We start from the raw sequence: 25864 nt of genomic DNA, 5'->3' as shown, positions 1-25864 counted from the left end.
TCACTGTAAAAGTGCACAGTTGTGATGTCAGGGTGATGTTTTTGAATGTAGTCGAACACTGGAGCCATGTACTGCCATATGGCAGCTGGGCCCTTCTGCCTCGATGGAGAGATGGTGCAAAAGGAGATGGGTTGGGGAGTTGTGCTCAGGTACAGCACACCAGTGTGTAGACATGCTTGTTGATGTGATGCTCCAAAATGGACAGCCTGTATCTCTGCACTGTACTTGCACAGGTAGTTCTCCGAAAAATCAATGTGAATCAAGCACTCATGTGCTTTCATTTGGCTCTTTAGAGCCCTATAGTGAGAGAACTGATGCCTTATATTAAATAAGTGCCGTTTGAATCGCTGCAAGTGGTCATTGAATTTTTCCAGGAGCTCATTCTGTGTGGTTTCGCTCTCTTGCTTCAGTGTGACTTTAGACTTTGACAGTGGGTCGTTTTTGTGCTCCTTCTCCACCACTGCCCATTGGAGAAAGGTGACCTTGCTCTCAGCACTGTACTCTTCTGAAAACTGGACAGGAGAGGTCCTTGCAGACGGTACAGTCTCCATACATGCACTCAATTTTGTTAGTGTCGCATGCGATTTCCCTCACGAGGGCCTCTGCATTGCCACTGTTGACCACTTTGAGATGCTGAAGTTTTTGCAGCATGAAATCCAGATTTTCATGGGTTTTACACATGCATGTGTCCCTATCACTTAGGGTGGGATGAACAATCCAGAAGGGGCGGAGCCTACAGAATAATGAGTATGAAATGACATGCTCTTCTTCCGATAAAAACTTCAAGTGCAAATTCTTCATGCTGTCCTGTAGAAATCGTTTCTTCTGCATTTTATTTTTGTTCTTCGTTATGGTCTGCCTTTTTCCAGTGGTCATACGACTGACATCATCTCTTTTGAAGAATGATCTGACTCTATTGACGAGGTCAGGTGAGATCCTTCTGTTCCTCTTCCTTTGATAAGCTAAGCCAGATGGGTTGGGAGCTTTCCACCTTTTTTTTGAAAAGCCCAATGCGTCTTGTGCCAGGTGTTGCACCCTGTACTGTTTCAGCAGACTATTCCCGGTTACTACTCTTGCAATGAGTTGCTTTTCTTTCTCCCCCTTAGCCTTTTTGTATTTGTTTTTGATGGAATCGACAAGGGCCTTGTGAAACAAAAGGGTTTTCTTGGTGCCTGTACTTGAGTGCTGATCCAATGTTTCACGTGCTGTTGTTTGGGGAGATGCCCCTTGGTGTTTCAGGCGTTGAAGTCGTTTTTTGTACGATTCTTTCTTTTTGGTTTCTTTTGCTAGTTTGGCTCTTAATTCTTTGTTTTCTTTGCGTAGATTGGTCATCGTTTTCTTCGTTCTCTTCTTTCCATGGACTCGTTGCCTGCAACACAAAACAACTTAAAGTTAACAATCATATAGCCATAACATGCAAATAAATACATTTATAAATGTGAGCTATGAAGTAATGTACTTTTTTTTTGGGGGGGGGGGGTGTATCTGTCAGCCAGTTGGCGGCCAGGGAGCAGTTTGTGTGTGGGTGGTGGTTGGGGGGCGGGGGGTGGCGGCATATCCTGCTGAATTGTGCATTGAATTATAATGGAATCGCCTACCTTTCTCAGCCATAGCCTATATAAAAAGTGTTTGCTCACCTGCCTTGACTCACTTATTAAGGTTCATTACATTCATAACCCAGAGGGTTTTATAAGATGCAGCACAAAATATGGATTCTGGATATAAACTACTAATATTACACACACTGCACCTTTAAGTTCATATGTGAGTTCAGGCAGGTGAGCAAACATTTTTGTTAATGTAGTGTATATAAAGTCTGAGTTTTGCTACATTATAAGCACATCAGAACTGCAACTAGACCTGGAAATACTTGGCACAGGATCTGCTAGCTCAGGATCTGCTAGCTCTGCGCTCAGGGCTTTCCTGTCTTTGAGTCTATGATACGTCTCCCTCCACTTCTTGCGTCGACTCCGTCTCTCTCTGGCACTGACGTCTTTGATGGGTTTCTTCCTGCCTGACTCTAGGTCCTCCCTATACCTCTCATTTTCCTGCTTTAAGTATTTTGCCCTCCGTTCTGGGTCAGCATCGCGCCGTGCACGATAGCGCCGCTGCTTTTCAGCAGCAGTCAAAGGTGGATTGGCTCCCTGAAAACATGCATTCATATAATGTACATGATCTTGTGTGGATGACATGCATCATTCAGACTTGTAATTCAGACAAATAATAAAACAAACTATAGTCAGGGCTGCATTAACAAGGTGGCTAGATATGGCTGCAGTCCAGGGGCCCCCACCTACACATGGGCCCCTGAAAGTGAACATTATAAAAATTATAAAATTCATCTCTCATGTTGAGCACTGTTGGTAGACATTTTACCCTTAATTCTTGCCTCGAAATGGCATTGAAAAATTGCCTTCCAGGGGCCCCCACAGCAACATGTAGGCTAGGGGCCCCAGGCTATCTCAGTCCAGCCCTGTCTATAGTATTAGATTGATAGATAAACAAACAATTTTACAATAAACCAGAGAATCATACTCATTACTGTTACTATTACTCAGTCCTGTTACCGTTACTCAGTCTTCATTAAAGTAACAGGAATTAAAGTAACTGTAATGAGTTTTAGCATTAAGTTAGCAAAAACACAAAACATAGCAATGTGTAGGTCATGCTAGTAGCACAAGGTCACTCTACACATTGTAAGGATTTACCACACGTATTGTTTAGAAAAAATAACAAAAACATTAGAGGTATAATTAAGGTAACATGACTGAATGCTTAGATTGACCAGTCATGGCTTTAGTTACAGTTTTGTCAAGAATATTGACTAGAGCATCAGAGAACTTACTTTTGGTCTTCCCATGTCCTTCAGATTGCCAGAAATGATGTAACTTCCTCTTGAAAAAATGAAATGTGGGTGGTCCCAATATTTTCAGGGGGGCTTTGTGTTTAGGTAACAGTACTGAGTGAAAACCAGGGGACATGACTAAAATGCATTTTTAAATAAAATAATATATATATCCAATGTTTAAAATGTATGTAAAGTAAATGTGGGGTATGGACTCAGACAGAAATGGTAAAAAAATCATATTAATATGGATTTTATTCACTTTTTTTCAATGTTAAGTGTAGTGTGTTAACGTGGGGACATGCATAAAATGCATGTTTTCCGGTATACTTGACAGATTTTAAAAATGTTTTTAAATATTTATTGAGGTTTTTTAGTTCAATACGTATTCACAAGGCTTCAATTTATTATAATATGTACTTAACAGAGATTTTACAGCTATTTTCCATTGCGTTTAAAGGCATAATATCACGGGGACATACACTGACAGAAAAGGCACCGATTTCGTAGAATGGCCCAGCTGCTCTTGATGAGTAAGAGTGCTCTCCATCAAAATGTGGTGGGATAACACATCCGGCCTGATAGATAAAAACACAGACAACCACAAAAACAGTCTAATGAGAGATCCACATCAATGTTTATTAGTAGGCTATGAAATCGATTAAACTAAGGGGTGTAACGCGCTCAACTCAAACAAAGTAAACAACTGGGTGCTCATTTCTCAAGAATATATGAAATAAGGAGAAGGACAGCATTCCAAGTCTTGTGGTTTATTGCCCGTCAGACGTTTCGGGGTTAACCTTCTTCAGTGTCGTGCAAGTTGCCCGACACTGAAGAAGGTTAACCCCGAAACGTCTGACGGGCAATAAACCACAAGACTTGGAGTGCTGTCCTTCTTATTTTATTATAAAATCTGTAAATCGTTTTCTGTCAACCCAAGTGCTAAGAGACACTTACTCAACAGGCTCTTCCAATACTTCTGTATCTTCAAATTCCAATTCTTCAACAATGTCCACTTCAACTCCAACTAGCAGCGTTTTACTCACTGTGGTAAATAGAACACAATCAAACAAAACCAAATGAATGCAAACAAACATTACATTACATTGCATTGCATTTGGCAGACACTTTATAACCAAAGTGACTTACAAACAAACAGCAATCTATAAATGTAAGGAGCTAACATAATATGAGATCCCATTCATTTGACTCTCAAAAAAGACCAAATGTAAGTATTCCTATTTATTATTGTAATTGCACAGCAGTCACCTAATCCTAACCTAGTGTTTCTCAACGGGGGCTCTCCAGCCCCCCAAGGGGAGTTTGGGAGCCCTAGGGGGTCGTTGAGAAGGATACAGCTAAGGGGCGGTGCTTAGTTCTCATTGGGAGGCATTGGTCCATTTTATTTTTGAATACTAAAGGGGGCGTTGGCAGGTATGGTGAGAAGGTCCAGGGGGGTGTTGGGAGGCTTATGATGAGGTCAAGGGGGCGTTTATTCAAAAAAAATGTTCTAAACAGTGATGCAATGTTTTCTCAATAAAAAAAAAAATCTTACCGCTGAGACAGGGGAAAGGTGAGTACGGCCATTGCTCGGTCGTGACACCCTCGCAGCTGTCTGTGCGTGACTTGTACAGACATGCACACCCGTTCTCCTCACTCCTCCTGTGAGCGTAGACACAAGGGCGGTGGCCGCCATAGCTGTCCCTAAGCTCACAGTATGGGTACATATGTCCCCTCCACACGTCAGGGGAGTCCTCGTCCTCGTCCTCGTCCTCATCCTCGTCCAAGGTCCTGACCATGTGGACGCCTGTGGAGCCTGCGGTGACGGAGCCGTGTGCTTCTCCTCCGCCATCTTGGTAAGGGCAGCACCTGTGTCTGTGTACTATATGTGTGGCGTCTTCATCAGCACCATCTGCTGAGACATGAAAGGCATGGTGAACAGTGGAGGGTGAGCAGTGTTGCCAGATTTGTCTGATCAAATCCCACCCAAAAGGTTCTCAAAAACCGACAAAATGTGCTGAATTCCGCCCAATTTCAACAAATTGCATTGGTTTCTATGGGCACAAAACTGCTAAACAAAAACGCCAAATGGCCAATTTTTCCTGTCTTTACCCGCAGACGGCCATCCCAAGTAGCCCAATTGGGCAGGCAACCGCCCAATCTGGCAACACTGGGCCCGGCCAAAGCTGTCATTGGTATTTATAGATGTGTGGGTCTCTCTGTGCTAGTTTGTAGAGTGTTTGTGACGTGTAGATTCTACGCAGGGGTGGGAAACCTTTTTCATTTGAGGAGCCACTCCAAATTCATCCGAGGGCCGTAAAAGTCCTCCGAGGGCCATTCTCTCATATGCAAAAAAGTGACCCAATTTACCTGAATTCACCACATACCGTAATTGTTTTGCAGATGTATCTTCTAAGGTCCCTATACAAAAGATGTCATATATCATGTGAAGCTGCACGATACAGATGAGCTAAAGGTCCGGACCAATAGCTCAGCGCTACCAACTGTATTGGCTTTGACAGGGAGGTTCTACACCACACTCTGCTACTTGGCATCCGTTTGTGTGTGTGTGTGTGTGTGTGTGTGAGGGAGAGAGCGTGTGCGTATATTTGTATGTGGCTACACTGTATGTGTGTGTGTGTCGTCCCCTCAAAGGGATCACAGAGCAACAGGAATGTCTTTTGCACCATGTACAGCACCATTTTTGAGCTGGTTGTACTAACCCCAACTCCGATGAATTTGGGACGTTTGGTAAACAGTGAATAAAATCAAAATGCTATCATTTTCAAAACACTTAATCTATTCATTAGATGGAGAATAGTGAAAAGACAACATATTAAGTGTTAAAACCGAGAAAAAATATTGTTTTGGGGGAGATATGTACTCATTTCTAATTTGAGAAATCCAACACGTCTCAAAAGAGTTGGGACGGGGACAATAAATGGCAGCAAATGTCGAGGAAGACTAAAAACAAAACAAAAGACAACACTTAACAGTTAAATACATTAACCGATGAGATGATTTTATATAAAAAACAGTGTTAATTCCTATCTTGGACATGATTTCACCAGCTTAAATGGTGGGTGTATTCCTTGTCATGTTTTGCAATGTTTTCCTTTCTGTAGTGCTTACAGTGTGACAGGTCTTGACCAAAAACCCACCATTTTATCACATGCTGGTCCTTATGATGGAGCCAAACTGTTAAAACATAGTAGAGAATGCAATTTGACCTTACTTTGTGGCAGTAATCGAAGATCTCCCTTCAAAATATAATGCATGAGTGGCTTTTCATGCTGTTTAAAACCCAATTATACCATTCAGCACTGTATTTAACTCTACAGATGAGTGAGAACATCTTAACCAATGCACTACTGCATCCGCATGCCATCATGGAGGCTGACTTTTGAAGCTAGCACTAACACAAGTTGGATGGTCCATTTTCACTGTAGCACAGGATGTGCAATGGTCTATTATTGTCAAAAAGAATGGACTTCTACAACTTCTGCTGACTTCTGTAAGCAAAGGACAGTTTCCCATGTCTTCTGGGTCTATTTCAAGTGAGCTCAGGTGCTTAGGAGAATGTTAAACCCCTGTGTCATTTTCATGCATTAAGCATTCTTAATATGGTCAATTTTCAATAGCTCTAGCACTCCAGGAATTAGAGTGAGACTACAGCCAATATATATTTCATGATGTCATGAACCTATACAATGATTTTATTAACAAAAATATGTCTTATATACACTCAATCGTGGTAAATCAAAGGGAATTCAAAAATGTATGTAATAACTATGGTAATTATTCCCTTTGCATCTTTAATTCTGAGTGACTCAGCCTCTCTGTGATGATCTTATACCTGGACACCTATATTGTCCGTCAGTACAATTCATTTTGAAATGTTCTTCTTTGTTGTTTTATCTTATTTGGATGTTTACTAAATTTCACTGATCCCCGTCCCAACTCTTTTGAGACGTGTTGGATTTATCAAATTAGAAATGAGTACATATGTCCCCCAAAACAATATTTTTTCTCGGTTTTAACACTTAATATGTTGTCTTTTCACTATTCTCCATCTAATGAATAGATTGAATGTTTTGAAAATGATAGCATTTTGATTTTATTCACTGTTTACCAAACGTCCCAACTTCATCGGAGTTGGGGTTTGTAAAAAAGAACTCAACCTCAAACAAATAGGCCTAAATCCCTCGGTCTAACGTAAATACATTTTCAGTTTACAATGTAATGTACGATTTATTCCTATTCAGTAAAAAAAAGAAAACGATATTTGACTGTGGCACTGTGGGCGTACGGGATGGTGTGTCTTTGTGGTGGTAGTGGCCTCTACTCTACTCGTCTGCCATGACTTCATGTGGCATTCTCTAGCTCAGTGCTCCTCAAACTTTTTCAGGCCAAGGACCACTTCGCCTCCCCAAAAATGTTCAGGGACCACCTGTCAACTTAATCGACAGTTGACGGGTGCTAATTTGACACTGCTGATTTCGATGCAGATCACTTACTTTTTACAAGCCTGTCTTGTTGTGGTGGAAATATGACAGCTGTGCATGGCTTTGAAATAATGTCAAAAATATAGCCTACTGCTAGCTTGTCTTAGAAAAGTAGAAATCCCCCCGCGAACCACCTGAGCTCTGTTGCGGACCACCAGTGGTCCCCGGACCACAGTTTGAGAATCACTGCTCTAGCTAGAGTGCCAAGAGGCCTGCTGAGTAGGAATATGGCTATGTGCGGCAAGGCATCTGCTAACACTGGCAAAGATTGAGGGAGAGGGAGAGAGAGAGAGAGCATTTGGATGTGTGTGTGTGTGTGAGAGAGAGAGAGCGAGACAGAGAGAGAGAGAGAGAGAGAGAGAGAGAAAGAGAGAGAACCACAACAACACTGCGGCTTATTGAACAGATAACATGTATCCACCTTCACACTTGAAAATGGAAAGCAACGAATGTGTGATTTATTATTACTGCATCTACACAGGAGGAGTTTTGAAATCTGCTCTCCAGAAATAATGTCAAGCAATTGTCAAGTAAATTGGAAATGTAATGGCTATTCGGGATAATAAAGAGTAATAATATTATTTAATGATTCTTAATAAGTATAATAATTGAGTACAATAAAGACTGTAACTTAATCTAATCCAATATAATGAGGGGAAATTACCCTGCTAGCAAGGGGACATTGAATCGACGCCAATTATCGTCAAATCAACACGGATAGACCACCAACGCTGTTGATTCATTACATTACATTACATTACATTGCATTTGGCAGACGCTTTATAACCAAAGCGCCTTTCAAAAGAGGACATGATCAAGTCAACATCACAAGCAAATACAAAGTGCACAGGAAATATACAGAACAACAGGTGCAGTTGCAAAGAGGGGTTAGGTTTTTTTTTTTTAAAGAGTAAATAACGAGTAATAACACACAACACACACACACACACACACACACACACACACACACACACACACACACACACACACACACACACACACACACACACACACACACACACACACACACACACACACACAAGTAAACACACAGACTAAACTAGACATCATGTCAAGAGATTCAACATCGCTTTGCCACCAGGGTATTATGCAGTCTCATATTCGTACCTGTGTTGTATAATAAACTTGAACTTGAGAGTATTATTCAGTCTGATATTTGTACCTGAGTAGTAAGAGCTACTTGGGTCGTCCTCCGTCCACAACACGGGGTCCTCCTCACCCTCGTCCTCATCCTCATGCCTGAGAGGCCGGCAGCTGAAGCGGCCGCTGTCCTCCCTCATGCACTGGCGACAACACAGGAGAGCCGTGCCGGCCATCAGGCAGCCATGACGCTCCATCTCTATTGGCCGATAGATTAGAATGCAGACAGAGTAGAGAGGCTGTACGGGGCTGAGTGGAGAGGAGCAGCGAGACTGACTAGAGAATCGGGTCGAGTGACTTGGGCGTGCCGTCCGTGGATGTTGCTGGGTTGGGGGGTGGGGTTGGTGTGTGAGCGTACCGTCCGTGAGTCCCGTCCTCAACCCATCCCATCCCATATCCCTCACCTGAGGGCTTGCCCTTCTGTTCTCCTGTATGTTGTCCTTGCTGGCTATTTTTACCTACGCCAAGGAGGTTATGTTTTCGGTCGCGTTGGTTTGTTTGTCTATCTGTCTGTTTGTTTGTTTGTTTGTCTGTCAGCAGGATAACTCAAAAAAGGTATGCACAGATTTAGATGAAATTTGGTACAGTTGTTGGAAATGATCAAAGGAATTAGTGATTTCATTTTGGTGGTGATCTGGATCACGAACCGGAACCAGGACTCTTCACCATTGCAGGATAGGGCGAATGTTCACATTCCAGTTTCTAACTCCACAAAAACAAGGCAGAAAGACTTAAGAAAAAATAGGGTGTAACATCAGAGACGGTTTCTAACAAGCATCCATCTCTGGTAACATACAGCACAGCAGTCAAATGTTCTATGAAACAGCTTCCTTGGCTGAGGGATGCACTCTGATTGCATTTCTTTTTCTTTTTAATTTTTAGTATTGTAGCTTTTTCGGTTTGTTTCCCAGTCATGTAAACTAACTGGTGAAAATGCAAATGCAATTCAGAACATGATACAGACTATAGTAAGATTAATTTCAGATAGCTGGGGTTGATGACAGGCAGGCATGCCACATACAATAATGCATTATGTCTTAGCTAGTTTTAATGTGATAATTGGATCAGTTTTAAGTCATTCAAACCCACCCATCCTCAGGCTGATACCCTGATGAGGAGATCCTGAGTGGAGAGTGGAGAGGGCACCTCACTGTGCCGTGCCACCCCCGTCCCCCACCGGAGGACTTGCCCTTCTGTTCACTAGCATGACGTCATTGCTGCCAGTGGATTCTATTTTAAGCTTCTTCTTTTTTTTCCCCCTCCGCCAAGGAGGTTGTGTTTTTTTCGGTCACATTGGTTTATCTGTCTGTCTGTCTGTCTGTCTGTCTGTCTGTCTGTCTGTTTGTTTGTCAGCAGGATAACTCAGAAACGTATGAATGGATTTGGATGAAACTTTGTGGAGTTGTACTTCTATTCTATTCTAGAATGGGACACCGAATCTTTAGCTGTAGCCAATATCTAGCCAATAAACTTGGATCTGAGTGACATAGCCTAGTAGGCCTACTCAGTGCAGAGTTACTTACAAGGGCAGTAATAGGTAAGCGGTTAGGGTGTCATCCCAAAGGTTGCCCGTTCGACTCCCGAACCACCAGGTTGGTGGGGAGAGTAATTAACCAGTGCTCTCCCGTCTCCCCCATCCTCCTCCATGACTGAGGTACCCTGAGCATGGTACCGTCCCGCCGCACTGCTCCCTTGGGGCACCATTGGGTGCTGCCCTCTTGCATTGGTGAAGCATAAATGCAATTTCGTTGTGTGTAGAGAGAGTAGAGAGAGAGGTTCCACTGGCCCATTGTTTCCTGGTTCTATTATGGCCCCCCTTAGGCAGACCTAGGCAGACCTAAGGACTGTTCTATTCATTGTAGGAGTATTATGACACGCCCCTTTAGGCAGACCGGAACCTGGTCGCGTTAGGTGCCCATAGAAACCTATTATGTTGGCATATCTCTATATACTTAAAGAATATCTGCTTAAGTGATGTAGAGTGCTGTCACAATGGCAATGGGAGTTTGCAGTTAGGCTTTTTCTTTCACTACTTCCTTCAGAGTTTATATAGCAAGTTGTCTAATAGGTCTATTAAGTGTAGATCAATTCTAATAGACTACTGTGTGCAATGCAGAAAACACCAACCTGATTGTGTCATGACTGACAATGAATTAGCAGTGAACACCATAGGTTAAAAGATTTGGTAACACTTTACATGACGCCGGTGTCATAAGCATGTCATTACAGGGTCATAATAGTGTCATGGTAGTGGCACAGTTATGCATGTGTCATAAACATTATGTGCATGTCCATGTTGGCCTTAAGTAACATTCGACATTCAAAGACAACCTTTGCCATAACCGAATGTCACTTAGGCCAACAGTCATAAAATGTTTATGACATGGAATGTTTTTGACTTATCTATGACTGTGTCATGGCACTTTTATGACACTGTACATGCTTATGACACCGGCGTAAAGTAAAGTGTTACCAAAAATGTACACAATAAGATAGGCCTATATCAAGAGAGCTTCCGAATATCATACAGCCCTGTTCTGCCAGTGACATCTAGTGGAAGAAATGTGAACAGATATAAAAGTAATTGAGGCATGCATTACACAACTTCCTGGTATTGTTTTTGGATGTTTTTGCGCCTTGATCAGCATTTAAAGACGTGCCTCAAACTTAATAAGTGTACTTCACTATCATACATACTTTTGCTATGGTGATAAAAGCTTACTTTTCGCTCGATCAGTCTCCCCTCCCCTGTGATTTAATTTGAGGAGGAGCAGTCAAATATGAAAGGTGGGCGGAGCAACCTCAAAGGCAGCTTCCGTCCTCCTGACCTGACTGTTGACAGTTACTATTACTAATTCTAACAACAACATGGCCTATCCAGGTGGCGGATATCCCGGAGGGGTATGTATGATACATCATGTTGTTAACAATTGCCATTATTGTTAAACCCATGAGAAGAATAGGCACTTGACAGTGCAAAGCGTTTGTAGACCGTAACGGGACCTTTAGCAGGGAGCTACCTGGGATGGGCGCAACAATTGATCTTCCTGTTTCCTGAAACGAGGCCTGTCTTATCATGATTGCCAATTTATCATTTCAAATTGTAGGTAATAATGCGCTGCACTACGTGTTTGTGGTAGTATTTAGAACTTTGTTCGGTATTCGATGATGGAAGGCAGACAGAGTGCAGTAAAGAAAGGGCACGGCCTCCCCCGACGTCATAGCTCGTAGCCTACGACAGGGATTTGGCTACTAGCGCTCATTCAATCATCCGATATCTGCTGAATAGGCTATCGAGCAGTATTACATACCCATTATGATGCAATATGTGTTGTAGCCTACGCATTGTTAAAACAGCAGCATTACAGCATTTAAAAAAGGCACTCCGACCATTAGTCACAGTAGTCCAACAAGCAGTATCAACAACAACAATGGGACTTTCTTAATGTTTTAGCCCAGCACATTGGGAATAACCATTTGGCAGACTTATATTGAATGTCAAAAATAGACAAAGAAGAAGGGTTTATTAATACTACTGAACAATGTGAACGTTACTTATTAGACCATAGAACATTGAGGTTGAACAGTCCCATATGTGGGTGTGCCTGTTGGCACTGTGCCACCACACAAACGTGTGTGTGTGTGTGTGTGTGTGTGTGTGTGTGTGTGTGTGTGTGTGTGTGATGCACACATAGGTGGAGTAGTGGAACATTTCACTACTTCACTTCTGTCTTTTATTTAACTCAGAAAAAAACGGAACAAAAAACAAAAGCTGAGAACTTTCAAGGCAACATCACCAAAAGGCTCTGTTTGCATATAAGCTATCCCACCATCGAACATAATAACCCCCCTTCTGACTCTCTGAATGAGGATGTTTATTTAATCCGCAATGCTTTCCCTTCCCTGTTTAGGCCAGTGTAGTAGTATTGCTGCTATTGGTTCACTGAGCTGTGCTGTTTGTAGAAGAACTGCGAATACTGCACTTCTCCTTTGGTGTGATTCTGATCCCTTTAATCCCGCGATTCTCAACCAGGGGTCCGGGTACCATTAGGGGTACTCAAGCACACACTCAAGCACACTGCAGGGTATACATGCAATACTACCAAATATTTCCTTATTTCCCAATAGACCGTCTCTGCTACTACTACTACTACTACTGTACTTTTACTACTACTACTAATACATTTGTTTTGTATGGCCCTTTTCATGGTACTCAAAGACGGTTGATATGAATGATATGAACAAATGAATGAAGCATAGTCACATTTGGATAGCGGAAAATATAGAGCAGAAATAAGGGGGTACTCATGGTGTGACAAGAAGGCTTAGGGGGTACTTAAAAAGGTTTGGAAGCACAGCTTTAACCTCTAGAATTAGCCCATCCCCCATATGCCTGTGGCCCTTATGGCAGGTGGCTCACTTGAGTAGGGATGCACCTATACCAACACTGGTATCGGTATTGGCACCCGATACTGCTCATTATACTCGTACTCGTACTCGTCAAGCACTTGCCGATACCAAATTATTATTACTATTACACAAAACAATGCAAAATCTTGTCACGTTCTGTGGACTTGAAAGCAGCATGGAAAAAAGTGCCACTTCATACATTTACTATCATTTAAATCTACATGGAAATGGACAATAAAAATATCACAGGTCTAAAAAAAAGGCCATGCATTTATTTTCATTGTATTTTGGTGGTAAAAGGTATCGGTGCTCGGTATCGGCAAGTACACACATTAATGTACTCGTACTTGTATCGGTTTTCAAAAAAGTGTGATCGGTGCATCCCTACACTTGAGGTCATGACCCCCCACATAACACTGCATTACCCTGAGGGATTTGAACCTGTTTGCTTACTTCACATTCTCTACTGAAACCATCCGATTAGCCCATTTCCTCAATGACCAGGCAGTCAGGCCAGTATCACTTTTGTAGAAGTAGAAGTAGAAGTAGTACTCTTACAGATGTAGAACAACACCAGTAGTAATAACTTTGTAATAATATCATACTACCAGCAGAGATTTTAGGAGTATTATCCAGTCTCTCTGCTACTAGTATTGTAATTCTATTCAGGAGTAGAACTAGTATTAGGAGTAGGAGTATTACTTCTGCTTTACAGTATACAACTCTGGCCAGTATAACTCTGCTGTTATGCAATCAAATGCTGCCATCAGATATCCAAAGTATATCATGTATTACTATATATCAGAGGTGGGCAAACTCAGGCCCGGGGGCCACATGTGGCCTAGCATGGGAACTCCCACACTGTCTTTAGTTCTACACAATCGTTTCAATCTGAAAGACAGTCTGGCGAGGATGACTCATAACGGACAAGATCATGGTCCCTGTCTCTGTCCAATCAGAGAGCGAGGACGGGTGTGCCATAATGGCCAAGCATTCCGACCTTTACAGTTTCTCTGTCCAATCAGAGAGCAGGGCAGTGTGTCATAATAGCCAAGTATTCTCACTTGTGATTAGGTCTGGTGTTAACCAGGCAACATGCTGAGCCATTTCATGCATCCCGCAGAACCTTTACAAGAGAGAACACCAATATAAATTCATATGCTCCCAACATTCTCAAAATGGATACCTAGAACAGGAGTCTTGTTCATAACCAAGTTAATTGGCTACATCTAAATACTTTTCATTACAATGTGCAGGAATGGCATAGCTGAGAAGTTTTGTTAGCGTACACTATTTCTTATTATTGATGTTGCCTGCGACATCTGGCCCTTTGGTCAATATTGTAAACCCAATGGAGCCCTTAAGCCGAAATAACTGGCCACGCACTGCTATATTTGGTGATCTGGTGGTTGATAATGTGAAAACTAGGTCACAGGTCTGTACCCAACTGCCATAGTGTGTCAGTACAAATATTTGTGCTAAAATACCACCTCGTGAAAAACCACATGGTAAAAGCGAACAATGTAGGCTAGCATGATGTTGCCCTAGAAATGTTAATATGCTCAGCTTTTTTTTAACACAGTATTGTTGCAAATTGTGGCTATATGTATGCAACAGAAGAGAGAGCAATCAACTTAATTCTTTCTTATTCAAATTTACCTGCATCGTACCAAGACGGCATTAACAATGAAGATTTCAATTCTTTCATCCAAAGCCTCTTAGAAACACAAGTGTGCGGAAGTACAGAGTGTAGAGTACAGACCCATCACTGGTAGTGGTAGTGCATAAGACCAGTTGTTGTTTTTTTTAATGAAAGCATATTGTCACTGAATAGAAGCGTCAGCTAGCTTCTTGGAGTCTGAAAAACATTACATTTAGGGATGCACCGATACACATTCACTTCCGATCCGATCCCGATATCTAAGTTTGGATATCTGCCGATACCGATACTACTCAGATTCTATACCAAAATCACATCTATGCATGGGCTTCAACTTGAGATAGGCCCACGTAGACTATTTGGTCACAAAAGGAAGTCAGAAGAACAGGAAACCAATTAATGAGTAAAAAGTAACAAGTAAAAAAGCAACAATCCCATCCTGAAAACGAATATGCAAGTGTTATGATTTCAAATTAACATTGCACCTGGCTCAATGTCAGTATCAGGAAAGTTCCGATACTTTGGAAAAAATCCGATCCGATCTCTGAATTATGTTGATATCTGAACCCGATACCGATACACCGATACCGATATCCCATCCCTAATTACAGTAGTAGTATTTCTTCTCCTTTGTGTTTGTGGTGGCCGTGGCCTAATGGCTGGTGGGTAACTAATACCCAGTAGCCAATACCCTGCAATGTCTGTAAATCACTTTGGATAAAACCGTCAGCTAACTAAGCCACATGAAGTATGAAAGAGATGACCGCAGTGTCTCCTGTGTGTATAATATGTAGTGTCTCCTGTGCTGTGTGTGTAATACAGTGTTTCTCAAACCTTTTCAGACCGAGGACCACTTTGTCCCCCCAAAAATGTTCAGGGACCACCTGTCAACTGAATTGACAGTTGAATGGTGCTAATTTGACACTGCAAATTTCAATGCTGATCAATTACTTTTTTATTCACATTTACCAGCCTTATTGTGGTGAAAATAAGACTAAAGCTATGTTTAGATTTGTAATAATGTTACAAATAAAGCCTACTGCTAGCTCGTCTTGGAAAAGTAGAAATCCCCTCGTGGACCACCTGAGCTCCTTCAGGGACCAGCAGTGGTCCCAGGACCACACTTTGAGAATCACTGGTGTAATATGTAGTGTCTCCTGTGCTGTGTTTCAGTATGGAGGAACTCCAGGGGGCCCGGCTACAAATAAAAACATGAGCTTAGTAATGTATCTGTTGTAAGCTTAATAATATGTAGTGTCTCCTCTCCTGTGCCTTGTGTAATATGTAGTGTCTGCTGTGCTGTGTTTCAGTATGGAGGAGCTCCAGGGGCCCCTGGCTACGGAGGATTCCCCGGCCAGCAGCAGGACCCTCTCTTCGGGTACTTCACAGCTGTGGCTGGACAGGTGAGCTGGTTGGTTGGTTGATTGTTTGGTTGATTGATTGATTGATTGATTGGTTGGTTGATTGATTGATTGATCGATTGATAATCTCAGTTCTTGAACAAAAGCAAATGCATGAATCAGTTTCAAATAAACTGCACCTCTTACTTGAACTAGAAATGAGCTCAGAGAGTGTCGGAAAAAAAGAGTCACGCACAACAGCTGGATGCAGCTCAGGAAAAAGGCGAACATAATAAAAAGTCCAATTAAAGACAAACTGGTATACAAACGTCTTAGGACTGAGCTATGCACATGGCTATGCACTGAAATGTGCTCCTTTGTATTGGCAGGATGGGCAGATATCAGCAGAGGAGCTGCAGCAATGTCTTACCCAGGCTAACTTCTCTGGAGGATACAAACGTAAGTAGCAATGTCTTACCAAGGCTAACTTCTCTGGCGGATACAAACGTAAGTAGCAATGTCTTACCCAGGCTAACTTCTCTGGGATACGTTTCTCGAAACCATAGTTGCTAACTAGACTAGCTACTTTGTTGTTTGCAATGCAATTTCCCATTGGCAACTACTGAAATTGCTAACTGGCTAACAACTACGCTTTCAAGAAATGCACCCTTGGAGGCTACAAACGTAAGTAGCAATGTCTTACCCAGGCTGATTTCTCTGGAGGATACAAACGTAAGTAGCTATACTCATGAACGGCTACCTTTTATTGCCAGTCCCAAAATTGACACAAGATGCAGTAATGAATAAATGACTGCCATCTTGAAGCAAGTGAAACATCCTCTCCACTTGTTTAATAGACATCTTACGGTATACATGGGTTCTACATTTTTTTTATAACCTGACTGTGCAAACCTAGCTGCGCACAACTCACCCTAGTCTGATTGTTGGAAACCGCTGTCGGTCAAAAAATTGGCTGCCAGTGTCTTGCCCCTCCTCATAACATCGTGTTGATAAACTCTGAGAACCCATGTATATGTCAGCATGAAATGCAAACGCTGATGCAAAACATACTGTTTGTTTGTATGCCACAAATGCATGGTTACACAAGACTATTCCAGTTATGAATCCTCACACTCAGTGTTTCCCATACATTGAGGAAACTATGGCGGCCCGCCATAGTTTAAATTTGGCCGCCATAGTTTACGAAAATGTTAAAAAAAAAAAAAAAAAAAAAAAAAAAAAATTTTTATTTTTTTTTTTTTTTTTAAACGATTTCCGTTTTTGTTAAAACGAATTACGATTTCCTTCGCATTTTCCTCCTGGAGTAAATACATCCTATAGAGAAAACCACAAAGTGCTTGAAAGACAGGGGATCAAAAGCCTAGTCAAGCTGTTATAGTTAACTTGGGTTTGGGCAGGGACACAGGAAGTGGGGTGCACGGGGTCGCTGGACAACAGACGCAGCTGCATCATAGCCTTTCTACCTACTGCATCACTTGTGTATTAGGCCGCCTACCCTAAATTCAGACATAGTTTTTTTTTCCCTCATTATTATTCTAAAATAGAAACACAAAATATGAATATTTTCTACTTTTTTAATACTTATAAGTAGTTTGAAATGTGAATGCAATTTTGGTTTGAAATGAGTGATTTTTAGACCCCAACCAGACCGGAACAGTGGTGTAGAACGGTGCAGCCAGTGACGCGGGAGCGATGTTTGTTTTGTTTAGCTTGTGGTGTCAAGGTAGTAATAAATGTGGTATTAACAGCGATATGTTGGCTTGGGCATGCATCAACATACACCCATTGGAGGAGCTAACTTGTTGTGTAGAGAAGTCTCATCACTGTGGTGATCAAACACGGACCAAGCAAGGAATTAGGTGAATTTAAAGTGCGACGGGAGAAGGGAATGTCACCAAAATTGTGCATCGTGTCAGGTAAGAAGTGGCTTTTATTCCTTGCCGTGGAGATTGGATTCGTAGTAGCACATTGGTAGGCTAGGTCTTGCCTATTGCTGGTGAAGTCTAGGCTATCTTAGCCTCGGAGTTTGCTATGGGGTGAATCTGTAGCACAGCCGATGTTGTGCGTGGCTTGTCTATCAACCGTTGCCAACGTTGAATTGCCGCGGTGTGAAATGGCTGTTCTATTGTTAGATGTTTTGAACTTTTGTAGTGGGTGGCGATTTGTTCCTTTTGCCTCTTGCTGCTGATTTGACCACCGTTTAGCCTATGGCCTACGTCAAATGCAAACTAAAGGTGGCTTTTACACTCTCCCTGTATCAATAGCCAGCAATGGCACGAGCTGCTTTGGCGCTTAGCCTACTTCTCTCGCCGATCACAGCACAAACTCTTTGGCCGTCAGAGTGTAATCACATACGGGAAGCAGTATGCCTGTCTGTGTGTCGTGCGCACAGACCTACAGGTCTGTGGTCGTGCGTGTTTTGTGCGCGGGCGGGGAGACAGGGCAGTTGTCCTGATCGTATGCATCTTGAGATACACAGTCGCAATTGCAAGACAATCTAAATTGTTTGAAAGCCCGGTCACCTCTCACAAGTGCATCGCATAGCCTAGTCATTTAGTTCTACTAATTTCACACATTGTAGACTGCCCATGGAGAAGAGAGAAACTGTCACGGTAGCGCGATTTGCTCTTGAACACGCCCTCACCTCCACATTAGGTGCGCGTTTCCCTTCCGCAAGAAGAACTTAATAATTTTGAAGTGAAATGTTAAACAAAAAAAAGGTAAAATCTAGTAATCCTTGGTTAGGCTACATAAAACATGAAGAAGTTAGTCAGATGGGATTCGCCATTCTTCATCCTAAAATTGATTAGAATGCAGGAAATTGCATCTAAAAAACACGTTTTTTTTTCTGGGAGAGGACTCCAGAACCTCCGCCGACCACAGGCCCCCCTGGTCAAAATGAGTTCCTGCGTTCCTGGGTTTGGGAGCAATATAAAAAAAAACTTCAGAGGAGGGACAGTTGGGATGAGTTTACTAACACTCCCCAGGCTTTGTTTTACAGTTGTAATGTGACAGGCCTTCATTGACGCAGCAGAGGAGACATCGGGCTGCATATACAATGTAGAAATGAATGTGTAATGAATGTGAATATAGACATAAATGTGTAATATGTTGTTCAGCCCTTTTAATGGAAGGAATTTTGAACTGGCCCTGTGACCAGCACCCCTCATGTAGAATGTGTACGCCTATGTGTGTGGGGGAAAAGGCATAGCCTACCCTCTTAGACCCTTTTTGTCTATGCGTTACACACAGTGATCTTAAATTCTTATCTCTGCTCCTATTTTGTTTTATTATTGTTTTCATTATATAGACCCCTGTATGAGGGACAAATGAAACTGTGTTGTAAACAGAAATGATTCACTGTACTGCATTTTTTGACAATGACAATGTACTACTATTATACATGTAATGGGTAAAATGGGTAGCCTTATTTCTCAAAATATAAATGGCTGAAATGTTGGCCCAGGCCTATAGTTGCTCCATGCGCCAATGTCACACTGTACTCATTGTTTTGCCGTTTTGCATTCACGCTGTGTGAATACACCCCCCCCCCAAAGGCCTGCGTGAGAAGACCCCCCCCCCGAAAAAAAAAATCCCTGCTGCCCCCATAGTTTCCAAAATTTCTGTGGGAAACACTGACACTATATGGAATGACGAAATTTAAGGTATATGTCTGCATCTATCTGCACTATATGGAGTGATGAAATTTAAGGTGTATGTCTGCATCTCTGTCTGTATCTACCGGTTGGTGTATTACCATGATATTAATGTAGATGCTCGTTGTTATTTTTGTCAATGACAGCTTTCAACCTGGAGACGTGTCGCCTGATGATTGGTATGCTGGACGTATCCTTTTCTACTGCTGAACAACACAAACAAAAGGGGACAAACAGACAGGCTGACAAAAAGCTTCTTTTGTCCAGACAGACAGACGGCCGGCCAAAAAGCTTCTTTTGTCCAGACAGACAGACTGACAAAAAGCTTCTTTTGTCCAGACCTACGCTTAGTCATTTGGCATTCGGACTACAGTTAGTCATTAGGCATTTGGGTATGACACTAAGGGGAGAGGTACTGTGTCCTGTCACAGTGAGGTTTTTTTCATTCATGCTATACAGACTATACGTATGTGGGAAAATGTGTTTTTCGTTGAATATTCTGCCAAGAGTAACTAAGTATATTGTGCACCTTTCTATTTCTTCATCACCAGGTGCCTGTTGTTGTCAAAATACTGTATACCAGTAGTAGGCAGTATAATGTCAGTCTAGTAGTATAATCGTTTTCTGTAGGCCATCTTTGCCGCCATTGCTCCTTAACTGAGCGCGCCCAGAGAGACATGTCTTGCACCATGGGCTTCAATGAGTTCAAGGAGCTGTGGACCGTCATCAACGGCTGGAAGCAGCACTTCATGTCCATCGACAGGGACCAGAGCGGCACCGTGGACCCCAACGAGATGCACCAGGCCGTCACCTCCATGGGTAATAATGATAATAATAATGATAATAATAATGATAATAATAATAATTAGAGATGCACTGGATCCTGATTTTTAGGATCCTGCTGGATACCGGATCCACTGCTTAAGATCCTGCTGGATCCTACAAAAAGGGTTGAAACACATAGCCTACTCGCACACATGGGCCCTTTTTATTACGTTGGCTCAAACTATTTTTTAGACTCATTGGCTTACTGCCACACTGCCTGCAACGGCCGCTTCCAAAGGGCTTTCACTCCATGTAGCGATTGAGGTTGTGAAAGACTGACTGAAAATCCTGGGCTGCGTAAAAACTAGAGATGCACCAGATCCTGATTTTTAGGTAACTGCTGGATACCGGATCCACTGCTTAAGATCCTGCCGGACCCGGATCCTGTGAAAAACCCTATTATCCTGCCGGATCCAGAACCGGGTCTTGAATCCGGTGCATCTCTAATAATAATAGGCCTGATAATAATACATTTTGACGGTGGACCCAAACGAAATGCACCAGGCCGTCACCACCATGGGTATCATCATCATCATCATAATAATAATTTGTATCTACTACTGTTGTTGATTATGTCCTCAACTGGTTGTCGCTTTGGTTTAAAAGCCTCTGCCAAATGCAATGTAATGTAATATTTATTAATGTATTATGTAATGTCATGTATGTAATGTATTATTTATTTCATGTAATATTTACGTATTTCATATTTTATATATATTCTATATATTATATATATTGATAATATTGAAATGACCTGACCATTGTTGCCACACAACTCAAGTACTAACTACTAAGCGCTGCTGATGGTACACAATTCAAGTCCTAATTACTAAGCGCTGCTGTTTGCTTTGTTCAGGCTACAGGCTGAGTCCTCAGGCCATGAACTGTATTGTGAAGCGCTACAGCACACATGGCAAGATCTCCTTCGATGACTACGTGGCCTGCTGCGTGAGGCTGAGGTCCTTGACTGGTAAATATGATCCTTCTGTTTCAATTCATAATTCCACTCAGATGGAAAATGTGCACTGACATTGAAATGTGTGGTAGTTGTTTGTCATCCAAAGCTCTGGGGTGCATTTCTCTAAACCAAAGTTGCTTACTACATTAGATACTTTGTTGTTTTCAATGCATTTTTCCATTGGCAACTACCNAAGTTGCTAACAGGATAACAACTTCTCTTTTGAGAAATGCACCCCTGATTTGTTAACCTCAGTGAGTTAGAACAAACAACTGGTGCCCTTTGCATCAGCTGTGTGATTTTGATTGGCTATTGCACAGATGCATTTCTGTGTGTGCTTTCTTCAGTGTGTGTTTAACCCATTGATGCCTGAAGCACCTGCAAAAAACGCAATCTGAATGCCTAAGCCCTTGTTGGTAAAGTTGCGCTCAGCCTATAAAAACCTAAATATCTTGGCCTCTGATGCACTTAAAAACATCAAATAAATGGCGTTTACAGACCCCAAGACCTAGCCTGGTTCACACCAGACGTTGTGTGTGTAGCTTCGGCGCCCCCTGGCGGCGCAGAGCTACACACACTACCGTCTGGTACACAGACATAGAGCATGCTCCGTCTCCAACCAGAAAATAGGCTGAGAATTTATTGCTTCAAAATCAACGGTAACTCACATTGAGGAGTCACAAGACAGAGTAGAGACTGTATTGACTCTTTAAAGATTAACAGGAATAAATTCTCAGCCTATTTTCTGGTTGGAGACGTGCTCTATGGCTGTGTACCAGACGGTAGTGTGTGTAGCTCTGCTCCGCCAGGGGGCGCCAAAGCTACACATACACCGTCTGGTGTGAACCAGGCTACCCAAGACCCTCATCTGGCATTAGAATGTGTTCACTCAGCTGTAACAATACTCACATTGTTATTAAAACAGCTAAAGTACCAAGAGCCTGAATGCAGCGTATGTGTGTCTCCAGGCATCAAAGGTTAAACAACACATACGAGTCATCAGGCTAAAATGGGTTAAGTGTAGCCTGCACCCAGCTGCAATTAACCTGTCAGTCCAATTTTAACGAGCAGACTTTAGTTTTCAGAGTGAGAAGTCTGAGAATCTGAAGAAGACTGTTGAGGTCGAAACGTTATCCTGCCCTGGGATATGCACAATCCTCTCCTTTAACGAGCAGACTTTGACATGTAATTGTTGTCATATTAGACTACTGACTGTTTGTTTGGTATAGATATATATTAGACTCCTGACTGTTTGTGTGTTTGTTGTAGATGTGTATTTGACTCCTGACTGCTTGTGTATTTGTTGTAGATGTGTATTTGACTTCTGACTGTTTGTGTGTTTGTTGTAGATGTGTATTTGACTCCTGACTGCTTGTGTGTTTATGTATTTGACACCTGACTGCTTATGTGTTTCGTGTAGATGTGTATTTGACTCCTGACTGCTTGTGTGTTTGGTGTGTTTGTGTATTTACTCCTGACTGCGTGTGTGTTTTTTGTTAGATATTTTCCGGAGGAGGGACCAGGCCGGGCAAGGATCTGCTACATTCCAGTATGATGATGTAAGTGTCCAGTTTCCATGGTAACACATTAAAACAAATTGAAGTAGAATTCCAGCCCATTTCAACACATAGCAGGCCCACAGTATCTCCAGAGATTCTTTAAGTATAGAGATATGCCAACATAATAGGTTTCTATGGGCACCTAACGTGACCAGGTTCCGGTCTGCCTAAAGGGGCGTGTCATAATGCTCCTAGCATTGAATAGAACAGTCCTTAGGTCTGCCTAGGTCTGCCTAAAGGGGGGTTTCCCCCCAATAATAGAACCCGGAAACAATGGGCCAATGGAACCTCTCTCTCTCTACTCTCTCTGGTATCTCAGTTGTTTGATGGTGGTGGCCATGATGGTCATCTGTAGAACTCGGAATTATCCCTAAGGTGTGTGTGACGCTGGTCTTGAAAACGGTTTCGGTTACACTTTACTTGACGTGTCGCTGCATAACACATTCATAGCAGCTGTTACACATTTTGCACGAAGGGTTCATGACCGTTTCGTAAGACATTCATAGCAAACCTTTCATGAACATGGAAGACAAAAGGACAGCAACTTGTCAAAATAAAAGTGAAACAACTGTAAACAAACAGCATTGCTATTTTTCTGCTGCTTTGTTTAACCACTATTTTGACAATAGCTGTCCTTCTGTCCCCTACCGGTAGGTTCATGAAAGGTTTGGTATGAAGGGGTCATGAAACAATTATGAATGCTTCGTACAGACCTTATAACTGCTGCTAGGGCTGCACGATTATGGAAAAAATCATAATCACGATTATTTTGGTCAAAATCATAATCGCGATTATTAATTATATATTATAGCAAGATGAAATATAACCAAGAATGAATTATATACGGGATGATCAAAATAAAATGAATTGTAATAATTATGTAAAGGCAATAGCATGAAACTTAAGTGGACAGATTTCTGGACAGAAACACCAGCCTGTCAGTATGTTCTGGCTTCAAGGACGCTCTCAAAAGAAGGTCACTATTGCCACGATTAAATCACGATTAAAATCATGAGTTCGATTTCACTATTTTATCACGATTTTGATTATTTTTCGATTAATTGTGCAGCCCTAACTGCTGCTATGAATGTGTTATGCAACAGGCTTGTACGAAATTCCGAATGGAAAGAATTTCAATTCAAAATAATGCCATAATACGAACACTAGGTGGTGCCATTACCTTGAATTTCTTTGAATTTAATCTACACCACCCATTGAAAGTACATAGAACACCACCACCTAGTGTTCGTATTATGGCATTACTTTGAATTGAAATTCCTTCCATTTGGAATTTCGTACAAGCCTGTTATGCAGGAACACATCAAGTAAAGTGTTACCATGGTTCACTTTCAGGTCATTATCTCACTTGTTTAAGTCAAGTCAAGTCGGTTTTATTGTCAATTTCTTTACATGCACTGGTCATACAAAGAATTGAAATTACGTTTCTTACTTTCCCATGCAGACATAGACATAGATTTTAGGTGTGGACATAGACAATTAGACATAGACAGTACATATACATCACACCTAGAATTTAAAATATTTAAAAATGTGAATGAATTCTCTGACTAAGGCACTCCAAATTAAAATGTCTATTAATCTGACAGGTCCTACATGGACATATTAAAAACAAGGCCCAATGCTTCGCTACGCGTGGGCCTTGTTTTTAATATGTCCATGTTGGACCTGTCATATTAATACAGACATTTAAATTTGGAGTGCCTTAGTCAGAGAATTCATTCTCATTTTTGATCCTGGAAGTACTATACCTTGGACCAGGGATGGGCAACTGGAGGCCCGGGGGCCACATGCGGCCCGGCTCCTCACTCAGTGTGGCCCTTAGATAAAACACAATTAAAGAAATAAATAAATAATGACCAGATGTTTAAAAAAACACTACTGAATTAATCCATTGCAATTATACTAGTGGCAGATAGAGAATACTCCCATTCTTTCCGAATCAAAACAAAATATAGACAGTCAATGAGCAACCATCTGCATCTCGAGCTGTATGAGTCTGATTCCTGGTCATGTGGCCATTCGATGATGCGATGAAAAAATGTGGCCCTACGTATCATGAAAGTTGCCCATCACTGCCTTGGACTAAAGAGCACCCAAACCTAAGAAGCCAACAAACAATCTGGATAAGAGCACACCATACTCCACAAACTGAAAATATTTAAAAATGTGTTTTCTTTCCTTTCTCGTGCAGTTCATCCAGTGTACCATGTCATCTTGAAGAGGCTGGCGGTGTGGAAGGACATGATGCCTGAGGAGGCTGTGTGAAGGGACATTTTATTTACAGCCTTATGTTACTACATACAGAACAACAGGGTCAAAGACGTCCAAAATGAAATTGTCCTTCAGTGTAACGGATACCTTCTGCTGACTGTAACTGTAAAAAAAAACATGATTTTTAAATTGTTTCAAGTGAATGGATGACAGCCGAGGCTTTCATGAATTCACTGGAAAAAATAAATAAATAAAAAGAGTCATGTTTTTTACAGTTACAGTCAGCAGAAGGTATCCGTTACACTGAAGGACAATTTCATTTTGGATGTCTTTGACCCAACACCACTGACTGATATTAACCCAGTCTTTTAACTGTGTATGGAAAACAATAGCTACCACTAATGAATACAATGTTTTTTGTTTTGTTTTGTACTTTTTTAATCTCTTCTCTCTCACAGCATGAATTTGTATTCATCTCCATTTGTACTCGTTTATGTCCTTGGAATCAAGTTGTTATATCACTTCATGACTTCAATGTGCCTACAGTAATCCAAAGACTGTATACGTCTATGTGTAGATTGTGTAATAAAAAAATGCACTGAACACAGTTTTGACCTATCTATCTTTGTACCAACAAAATATAAAGGATACCTCACTTTTATGAAAAGTGATGACGTCACTGACGACAGAAG

The 25864-nt window shown here is 41.7% G+C and overlaps 2 protein-coding genes across 2 annotated transcripts; one reads left to right on the top strand and one right to left on the bottom strand.

The window, feature by feature from the left end:
- Window positions 1–3798: 3798 nt before the first annotated feature.
- LOC134448767 (uncharacterized) lies at window positions 3799–8708 on the bottom strand. Its single transcript, XM_063198425.1, has 3 exons — window positions 8534–8708; window positions 4401–4757; window positions 3799–3890 (listed from the first exon to the last, which is right to left on the bottom strand). Exons 1-3 carry the CDS (start codon window positions 8706–8708, stop codon window positions 3799–3801), a joined length of 624 nt encoding a protein of 207 aa, XP_063054495.1.
- A 2603-nt stretch (window positions 8709–11311) lies between these two features.
- On the top strand, window positions 11312–25779 carry LOC134448247 (sorcin-like). Its single transcript, XM_063197943.1, has 8 exons — window positions 11312–11412; window positions 15892–15984; window positions 16311–16380; window positions 19745–19788; window positions 20270–20417; window positions 21280–21393; window positions 22882–22940; window positions 25153–25779. Exons 1-8 carry the CDS (start codon window positions 11380–11382, stop codon window positions 25177–25179), a joined length of 588 nt encoding a protein of 195 aa, XP_063054013.1. The 5' UTR covers window positions 11312–11379; the 3' UTR covers window positions 25180–25779.
- Window positions 25780–25864: the final 85 nt, after the last annotated feature.

This window comes from Engraulis encrasicolus, chromosome 5 (genome assembly GCF_034702125.1).
Source record: "Engraulis encrasicolus isolate BLACKSEA-1 chromosome 5, IST_EnEncr_1.0, whole genome shotgun sequence".
In the NCBI taxonomy this organism is placed as follows: Eukaryota; Metazoa; Chordata; class Actinopteri; order Clupeiformes; family Engraulidae; genus Engraulis; species Engraulis encrasicolus.
This window is presented reverse-complemented; position numbering and strand designations above follow the sequence as displayed.

Coding starts and splice junctions, on each gene's coding strand:
- LOC134448767 (XM_063198425.1), bottom strand. CDS start 8,708: ATGGAGCGTCATGGCTGCCTGATGGCCGGCACGGCTCTCCTGTGTTGT. Junction 4,758..8,533: donor AAGTAGCTCTTACTACTCAG/GTACAAATATCA, acceptor ATGTCTCAGCAG/ATGGTGCTGATGAAGACGCC. Junction 3,891..4,400: donor ACCTTTCCCCTGTCTCAGCG/GTAAGATTTTTT, acceptor TATTTACCACAG/TGAGTAAAACGCTGCTAGTT.
- LOC134448247 (XM_063197943.1), top strand. CDS start 11,380: ATGGCCTATCCAGGTGGCGGATATCCCGGAGGG. Junction 15,985..16,310: donor TCACAGCTGTGGCTGGACAG/GTGAGCTGGTTG, acceptor TTGTATTGGCAG/GATGGGCAGATATCAGCAGA. Junction 19,789..20,269: donor TGATGATTGGTATGCTGGAC/GTATCCTTTTCT, acceptor GAGCGCGCCCAG/AGAGACATGTCTTGCACCAT.